Below are 9,515 nucleotides of genomic sequence, written 5' to 3'. Positions count from 1 at the left end.
CACACACACACACACCCACACCCACACCCACACACACACTCCCCCTCCCACGACACACTTCCCCCCCACACCCCCTCCCCACCCACCCACACCCCCTCCCCACCCACACACACCCCCTCCACCCACACACACCCCCTCCCCCGTCCACACACACGCGCACACACACCCTCCCCAAACACACACACACACACCCACCCACCCCAAACACACACCCACACACACACACACACCCCACACACACACACACCCCACACACACACACACCCCAAACACACACACACACACCCCAAACACACACACACACACACACACACACCCTCCCCAATCACGCACAGACACACTCACACAGACGCACACACACTCACTCATGCGCAGACGCACACGCAGACACACTCTCACATTCACTCACTATCTCACACTCAGACGCACTCACACACAGGCACACGCACTTTCACACACACACAGGCACCAACCCAATATCCCCCACCTGGGTGGCACAGTGGGCGCAGTGGTGAGCACCGTTGCCTCACGGCACCAGGGACCCGGGTTCAAATCCAACCTCAAGGTGACTGTCTGTGTGGAGTTTGCACATTCTCCCCGTGTCTATGTGGGTTTCCTCCGGGTGCTCCGGTCCCCTCCCACAGTCCAGAGGTGTACAGGTTAGGGGGGATTGGCCATGCTAAATTACCCATAGTGCTCAGGGATGTGTAGGTTAGGGTGGATTGGCCATGATAAATTACCCATAGTGCTCAGGGATGTGCAGGTTAGGGTGGATTGGCCTTGCTAAATTACCCATAGTGCTCAGGGATGTGCAGGTTAGGGTGGATTGGCCATGCTAAATTACCCATAGTGCTCAGGGATGTGCAGGTTAGGGTGGATTGGCCATGCTAAATTACCCATAGTGCTCAGGGATGTGCAGGTTAGGGTGGATTGGCCATGCTAAATTACCCATAGTGCTCAGGGATGTGTAGGTTAGGGTGGATTGGCCATGCTAAATTACCCCATAGTGTTCAGGGATGTGCAGGTTAGGGTGGATTGGCCATGCTAAATTACCCCATAGTGCTCAGGGATGTGCAGGTTAGGGTGGATTGGCCATGCTAAATTACCCATAGTGTTCAGGGATGTGTAGGTTAGGGTGAATTGGCCATGCTAAATTACCCATAGTGTTCAGGGATGTGCAGGTTAGGGTGGATTGGCCATGCTAAATTACCCCATAGTGCTCAGGGATGTGTAGGTTAGGGTGGATTGGCCATGCTAAATTACCCATAGTGTTCAGGGATGTGCAGGTTAGGGTGGATTGGCCATGCTAAATTACCCCATAGTGTTCAGGGATGTGTAGGTTAGGGTGGATTGGCCATGCTAAATTACCCCATAGTGTTCAGGGATGTGCAGGTTAGGGTGGATTGGCCATGCTAAATTACCCCATAGTGTTCAGGGATGTGTAGGTTAGGGTGGATTGGCCATGCTAAATTACCCATAGTGTTCAGGGATGTGCAGGTTAGGGTGGATTGGCCATGCTAAATTACCCATAGTGCTCAGGGAAATGATATCATATCAAATCAAATCCCATCCAAGCACACCACATTGACTGTTCCTCCTTTACCCACCTTCCTTATTACTTCAGTATGCTTTTTGTTTGTGACTGATACTACCATTTCGGAGGGTCAGTGCTGAACGAGTGTTGCATCGTCAGAGGGTCAGTACTGAGGGAGTGCTGCACTGTCGGTGGGTCAGTGCTGAGGGAGTGCTGCACTGTCGGAGGGTCAGTACTGAGGGAGGGCCGCACTGTCGGAGGGTCAGTGCCGAGGGAGTGCCGCACTGTCGGAGGGTCAGTACTGAGGGAGGGCCGCACTGTCGGAGGGTCAGTGCCGAGGGAGTGCTGCACTGTCGGAGGGTCAGTACTGAGGGAGTGCCGCACTGTCGGAGGGTTAGTACTGAGGGAGTGCCGCACTGTCAGAGGGTCAGTACTGAGGGAGTGCCGCACGGTCGGTGGGTCAGTACTGAGGGAGTGCCGCACTGTCAGAGAGTCAGTACTGAGGGAGAGCCGCACTGTCGGAGGGTCAGCACTGAGGGAGTGCCGCACTGTCAGTGGTGTTTTGTGGGAATGTGTCCCTCTAACTGGAGTGATCTGTGTAGATGTGCGAGAGGTGTAACCAGAGGAAGAGAAGCACCAAGAGACTGACGATCCAGAGATTTCCCAAGATCCTTGTTCTACGTATCCTTTACATTGTCCGTGACTTATCCACTGCTCCCTGTGTTCACCTCCATTCTCGGCTCATTCTCTGGCTGGCTGCTTCTCTGTCTCTCACACATCCTTACTTCCTCTCTGTCATTCACTCATTCTCTCTTCCCAGCTTTTCCTTCCTGTATCTCACTCGTCTGCACTCTCCCCATCTCTACCCTCATCCATCTTTCTCATTCTCTCCTCCCTTACGTCTCCTTTATTGCTTTTCTGTCTCTCCCTCTCTCTCTCTGTTTGTTTCCTTCCCTCACTCCCTTTCCCACTCTCTCTGTTTCCCTCCCTTTCCTCTCACACTCTATTCGCATCTGTTTGTATCCTTTCCTCCCCTCTCTATCTCTCTCTCTCCCTGTTTCCCTCCCTCACCCTCCTCCTCTGTCTCTACCTCCCCCCTCCCTTCTCTCTCCCTCTCTCTCTCTCTCTCTCTCTGTCCCACCCCTTTCTCTCTGTCTGTCTCTCCATCTCTCTCTGTCCTCCCCTTTCTTTCTCTGTCTCTCTGTCTGTCTCTCTCCATCCCACTCTCCCCACGCCCCCACTCTCCCCACGCCCCCACTCTCCCCACGCCCCCACTCTCCCCACGCCCCCACTCTCCCCACGCCCCCACTCTCCCCACGCCCCCACTCTCCCCACGCCCCCACTCTCCCCACGCCCCCACTCTCCCCACGCCCCCACTCTCCCCACGCCCCCACTCTCCCCACGCCCCCACTCTCCCCACGCCCCCACTCTCCCCACTCTCCCCACGCCCCCACTCTCCCCACTCTCCCCACTCTCCCCACGCCCCCACTCTCCCCACGCCCCCACTCTCCCCACGCCCCCACTCTCCCCACGCCCCCACTCTCCCCACGCCCCCACTCTCCCCACGCCCCCACTCTCCCCACGCCCCCACTCTCCCCACTCTCCCCACTCTCCCCACTCTCCCCACTCTCCCCTCCCTCTCCCTCCTTCAACTCTCTCCCCTCTCCCCCCTCTGCCACCCCTCCCCCTCTCTCCCCTCTCCCCCCTCTCCCCCAATCTCTCTCCCCCACTCTCTCCCCCTCTGTCCCCCCCGTCCCTCTCTCCCCCTCTCTCCCCCCCGTTCCCCTCTCCCTCTCTCCCCTCTCTCTCTCCCCCCCACTGGTGCTGTGGTCCTCCCCTGCGCTGCCTTGCTGGTGCCTTCCCATGATGCTCCTTACCTCGCTGCACAGACCTGAACCGGTTCTCTTTCAGTCGCTACGCGATCAGAAAGTCCACCGCTCACGTGGAGTTCCCGTTGGACGGGCTGAGTCTGAGGCAGTTCGCCGCCGATAAAGCAGGTGAGAGCGCCGGGCGGGGGGGAGGGTCCCCAGGAGCTGGGGGGTGGTGGGGGCGGGGGGGCGAGGGTCGGTGCCTCTTCTCTGACCGAGCTGTGTTTCTCTCTCTCTCTCCCCGTCTCCCTAGGGAACCCTGTTTATGATCTCTACGCAGTGTGCAACCACACGGGGACTGTGAACGGCGGCCATTACACAGCCTACTGCAGGTCTGGAGGAAGGTGGCACGTCTACAACGACTCCAGGTTGGTACAGAGGCTCGTTCCCAGGCTCCCACAGGCGGCAGTGGGGTGGAGGGGTTGGCACAGGAGACGGGGACAGAGGGAGGTCGGGGTGAAGGGTGGTACTGGTGCGTCAGACAGCAGCAGAGCCATGATCTGGTCTGTCTCCATTCCATATCTCCCCATCCCACTTGCCCCTGGGTGGGGGCAGCTCCAACAACACTCCAAGAAGCTCGACCCCATCCAGGGACAAAGCAGCCCCACCCCCTGCGGGATTGGCCCCCCCACCCACAAACACCCCCTCCCTCCCTCCCTCCCTCCCCCCACTGACGCTCAGTAGCAGCGGTGTGGGCCATCTACAAGGTGCCCTGCAGAAATTCCCCAAAGACCCTAAGGCAGCACCTTCCAAACCCCACGGCCACTTCCATCCCGAAGGACAAGGGGCAGCAGGTACATGGGAACACCAGCCCCCTGCAAGTTCCCCTCCGAGCCCCCTCCCCATCCCGCCTCGGGAATATAACACCTTCTTGACCCACTGCAGTCCATGTGCTGTGGGTAGACCCACAATGCCCCTGAGGGAGGGGGATTCCAGGATTCTGACCCAGCCACACTGAAGGGAGGGTGATATATTCCCGAGGCGGGATGGGGAGGGGGCTCGGAGGGGAACTTGCAGGGGGCTGGTGTTCCCATGTACCTGCTGCCCCTTGTCCTTCGGGATGGAAGTGGCCGTGGGGTTTGGAAGGTGCTGCCTGAGGGTCTTTGGGGAATTTCTGCAGGGCACCTTGTAGATGGTCCACACCATCGCTGCTACTGAGCGTCGGTGGGGGGGAGGGAGGGAGGGGGGCCAATCCAGTGAGGGGGTGGGGCGCTGCTTTGTCCCTGGATGGGGTCGAGCTTCTCGAGTGTTGTTGGAGCTGCCCCCACCCAGGGGCAAGTGGGGAGTATTCCCTCCCCCTCCTGACCTGGGCCTTGTAGATGGTGGGACAGGCTTTGGGGGGAGAGTCAGGAGGGGAGTGACTCGCTGCAGGATTCCCAGCCTCTGACCCTGCTCTTGGAGCCGCTGGGTTGATGTGGGGGAGCCCAGTTGTGTTTCTGGTGAATGGGAACCCCCAGGGGGTTGGGATTCAGTGACGGCCGTGGGGTTAATGGTTGGAATGTCTCTTATTGGAGATGGTCAGAGCCTGGCATTTGTGTGGCACAGCTGTTCCCTGCCACTTGTCAGCACAAGCCTGGGTATTGTCCAGATCTTGTCGCATTTGAACACGGGGCTGCTTCAGTATCTGAGGAATTGCTGAACACTGTGCAATTATCAGGGAACATCCCCACTCCGGACCTTATCTTGGAGGGAAGGTCATTGATGAAGGAGCTGTCGACAGTTTCAGGCCAAAGTGCATATATTCTCATCAAGCGAGGGGAGTGAAGGGGACCGGCTCTCCAACAATGCAGATTTGAGATGACTCGCAATTAACGTACGATCATATTGAATGGTGGTGCAGGTTTGATGAGGGCTGAATGGTCCCTGTGCTGTTCCTGGTTCCTGTCAGCGGGAACAGTGACTGTTCAGCACGGAGCACAAAGTTAGAGTGCGTCAGTGTTGATCTAATTCCTCTCTTGTCTCCCCCCGTCTCTGTTTCACCGCCCCCCTCACTCCCTCTCCCCACTCTCCACCCTCTGCCGTCTCTGTGCCCTCCTCTCCCCCTCCCTCTCTCACCCCCCATGCCTCCTCTCCTTCACTCCCCCTCTCACTCACCCCTCACCCTCTCTCTCCCCCACCTCACCCTCTCACTCACCCCTCACCCCCTCTCTCCCCCACCTCACCCTCTCACTCACCCCTCACCCCCTTGTCTCTCCCCATCTCCTTCCCCACACTCCCTTCTCCCTCTCTCTCACCCCTCCCACCACCCTCTCACTCACCCCTCACCCCCTTGTCTCTCCCCATCTCCTTCCCCCCCCCACTCCCCTCCCTCTCTCTCTCTCACCCCTCCCACCACCCTCTCCCTCAATCTCTCTCCCCCTCTCGCTTTCCCCACCCCCTCCACTGCCACCCCCATCTGCCTCACCCCTCTCTACCTCCTTTCTCTCCCCCCCTTCCCTTCCCCCCCCATGCCATCTTCACCCTGTTTCTCTACCCTTCCCTCTCTTGCTTCCCTCCTCTCTCTCCCTCCGTCTCTCTCCCTCTCCCCCCTTTTTCTCCCCCTCTGTCTCCCCCTCCCTCTCCCCCTCCTTTTCTCCCCCCTGCTTCCCTCCTCTCTCTCTCCCTCCGTCTCTCTCCCTCTCCCCCCCTCTCTCTCCCCCTCTCTCTCTTGCTTTCCTCCTCTCTCTCCCTCCTCTCTCTCTCCCTCTCCCCCACTTTTTCTCCCCCTCTCTCTCCCCCCTCCCTCTCTTGCTTTCCTCCTCTCTCTCCCTCCGTCTCTCTCCCTCTTCCCCCCCTCCTTTCTCTCCCACTCTATCTCCCCTCCCTCTCTTGCTTCCCTCCGCCTGTCTCTCCCCCTCCCCTCTCTCCCTCCGTCTCTCTCTCTCCCCCCCCTCCCCCACAGGGTCTCCCTGATTCAGGAGAATCAGGTTGTCTCCAGTGAGGCCTACGTACTCTTCTATCAGTTGGACGAGACGCAGTCAGTTCGGTGAAGGAGTGGGGGCGGCGAGGTGGGGGCAGGCTCCCTGCTTCTGCACCCCCAGGGATCTAGGTGTTCCACCCGCATCACCACCTGGTGCAAGGATACCCCACCACCTCTCTCCCCCAGCCTGCCCTCCCTCCACCGTGGTGGTCTTTTCTCTCTCTCTCTCACCCTCTCGCTCTCTCCCTCTCCCCACTTCTGACCTGTCCTGCCTCCATGCGGAGACCACTCCTCTTCCCACCCCCCTCGCGGTGACTGGGCCCGGGTGAAGGGAGGGTTTGACTGGAGAGAATTGCACATTAAAGTGGAATCCGTTTGCAATGGACGCTGCCTGGAGTTTTTTTCACACACAGGCTGAATCTGTCTGTGTGTGTATCTGTTAGTGTGTGTGTATCTATGTGTCGGGGTGTGTATCTGTTAGTGTGTGTGCATCTATGTGTCTGGGTGTGTATCTGTTAGTGTGTGTGCATCTATGTGTCTGGGTGTGTATCTGTTAGTGTGTGTGTATCTGTTAGTGTGTGTGTGTGTATCTGTTAGTGTGTGTGCGTGTGTATCTGTTAGTGTGTGTGTATCTGTTAGTGTGTGTGTGTATCTGTTAGTGTGTGTGTATCTATGTGTCTGTGTGTGTATATGTTAGTGTGTGTGTGTGCATCTGTTAGTGTGTGTGTGTCTGTGTCTGTGTGTGTATCTGTTAGTGTGTGTGTATCTATGTGTCTGGGTGTGTATCTGTTAGTGTGTGTGTGTATCTGTTAGTGTGTGTGTATCTGTTAGTGTGTGTGTATCTGTTAGTGTGTGTGTATCTATGTGTCTGGGTGTGTATCTGTTAGTGTGTGTGTATCTGTTAGTGTGTGTGTTTGTGTATCTGTTAGTGTGTGTGTATCTGTTAGTGTGTGTGTGTGTATCTGTTAGTGTGTGTCTGTGTCTGTGTGTGTATCTGTTAGTGTGTGTGCGTCTATGTGTCTGGGTGTGTATCTGTTAGTGTGTGCATCTATGTGTCCGGGTGTGTATCTGTTAGTGTGTGTGCATCTGTTAGTGTGTGTGTGTGTATCTGTTAGTGTGTGTGTATCTGTTAGTGTGTGTGTGCGTCTATGTGTCTGGGTGTGTATCTGTTAGTGTGTGTGTGTGTGTGTATCTGTTAGAGTGTGTGTGTATCTGTAAGTGTGTGCATCTATGTGTCTGGGTGTGTATCTGTTAGTGTGTGTGCGTCTATGTGTCTGGGTGTGTATCTGTTAGTGCGTGTGTATCTATGTGTCCGGGTGTGTATCTGTTAGTGTGTTTGTGTCTGTGTGTGTATCTATGTGTCTGTGCGTCTATCTGTTAGTTTAACACACACTAACAGATACACACCCAGACACACAGATTCACACACACTGTGTCTGGGTGTGTATCTGTTAGTGTGTGTGTGTGTCTATGTGTCTGTGTGTGTATCTTTGTGTATGTGTGTGTATCTGTTAGTGTGTGTGCGTCTATGTGTCTGTGTGTGTATCTGTTAGTGTGTGTGTGACTATGTGTCTGTGTGTGTATCTGTTAGTGTGTGTGTGACTGTGTCTATGTGTGTATCTATGTGTCTGGGTGTGTATCTGTTCGTGTGTGTGTGCATCTATGTGTCTGGGTGTGTGTTAGTGTGTGGGTGCATCTATGTGTGTGTATCTGTTGGTCTGTGTGTATATGTGTTAGTGTGTGTGCGTCTATATGTCTGGGTGTGTATCTGTTCGTGTGTGTGTGTGTCTGTTAGTGTGTGGGTGCATCTATGTGTGTGTATCTGTTGGTCTGTGTGGATGTGTTAGTGTGTGTGCATCTATGTGTCTGGGTGTGTATCTGTTGGTGTGTGTGTATCTGTGTGTCTGGGTGTGTATTTTATAGTGTGTGTGCATCTATGTGTCTGTGTGTGTATCTGTTAGTGTGTATGCGTCTATGTGTCTGGGTGTGTATCTGTTAGTGTGTGTATCTGTGTCGGGGTGTGTATCTGTTTGTGTGTATCTATGTGTCTGGGTGTGTATCTGTTGGTGTGTGTGTATCTATGTGTCTGGGTGTGTATCTGTTAGTGTGTGTGCGTCTATCTGTCTGGGTGTGTATCTGTTAGTGTGTGTGCGTCTATGTGTCTGGGTGTGTATCTGTTGGTGTGTGTGTATCTATGTGTCTGGGTGTGTATCTGTTAGTGTGTGTGCGTCTATCTGTCTGGGTGTGTATCTGTTAGTGTGTGTGTATCTATGTGTCTGTGTGTATCTGTTGGTGGGTGTGTATCTGTTAGTGTGTGTGCATCTATGTGTCTGTGTGTGTATCTGTTGGTGTGTGTGCATCTGTTAGTGTGTGTGCGTCTATGTGTCAGGATGTGTATCTATGTGTCTGTGTGTGCATCTATGTATCTGGGTGTGTTTCTGTTAGTGTGTGTGTGCGTCTATGTGTCTGTGTGTATCTGTTAGTGTGTGTGTATCTATGTGTGTGTGTGTATCTGTGTGTGTGTATCTGTGTGTGTGTGTATCTGTTAGTGTGTGTGTCTGTTAGTGTGTGTGTATCTATGTGTCTCTGTGTATCTGTTACTGTGTGTGCATCTATGTGTCTGGGTGTGTATCTGTTGGTGTGTGTGTATCTGTGTGTCTGGGTGTGTATCTGTTAGTGTGTGCGCATCTATGTCTGGGTGTGTATCTGTTAGTGTGTGTGTGTATCTGTTAGAGTGTGTGCGTCTATGTGTCTGTGTGTATCTGTTAGTGTGTGTGTATCTATGTGTCTGTGTGTGTATCTGTTAATGTGTGTGCGTCTATGTGTCTGTGTGTGTATCTGTTAGTGTGTGTGCCTATGTGTCTGAGTGTGTATCTGTTAGTGTGTGTGTATCTATGTGTCGGGGTGTGTTTCTGTTAGTGTGTGTGCGTCTATGTGTCTGGGTGTGTATCTGTTAGTGTGTGTGTGCATCTATGTGTCTGTGTGTGTATCTGTTAGTGTGTGTGCGACTATGTGTCTGTGTGTGTATGTGTGTGTGTGTGTATCTGTTAGTGTTTGTGTATCTATGTGTCTGAGTGTATCTGTTAGTGTGTGTGCGTCTATGTGTCTGTGTGTGTATCTGTTAGTGTGTGTGCGTCTATGTGTCTGGGTGTGTATCTGTTAGTGTGTGTGTGCATCTATGTGTCTGGGTGTGTATCTGTTAGTGTGTGTGTGC

At 54.4% G+C, this 9,515-nt stretch overlaps 1 protein-coding gene across 1 annotated transcript in view; it reads left to right on the top strand.

Moving 5' to 3' along the window:
* LOC132814957 (ubiquitin carboxyl-terminal hydrolase 21-like) overlaps positions 1-6,676 on the top strand; it is an 8,370-nt gene extending 1,694 nt beyond the window's left edge. Inside the window, exons 4-7 of the mRNA XM_060823617.1 lie at positions 2,137-2,215; positions 3,424-3,531; positions 3,656-3,770; positions 6,284-6,676. Coding sequence (XP_060679600.1) covers positions 2,137-2,215; positions 3,424-3,531; positions 3,656-3,770; positions 6,284-6,371 — 390 coding nt within the window. The 3' untranslated portion in view covers positions 6,372-6,676. The remainder of the gene's footprint in view (positions 1-2,136; positions 2,216-3,423; positions 3,532-3,655; positions 3,771-6,283) is intronic.
* Positions 6,677-9,515: the final 2,839 nt, after the last annotated feature.

This window comes from Hemiscyllium ocellatum, unplaced genomic scaffold, assembly GCF_020745735.1.
Source record: "Hemiscyllium ocellatum isolate sHemOce1 unplaced genomic scaffold, sHemOce1.pat.X.cur. scaffold_984_pat_ctg1, whole genome shotgun sequence".
NCBI classification, from domain to species: domain Eukaryota; kingdom Metazoa; phylum Chordata; class Chondrichthyes; order Orectolobiformes; family Hemiscylliidae; genus Hemiscyllium; species Hemiscyllium ocellatum.
The sequence above is the reverse complement of the archived record's forward strand: the minus strand, read 5'-3'. Positions and strand labels throughout refer to the sequence as shown.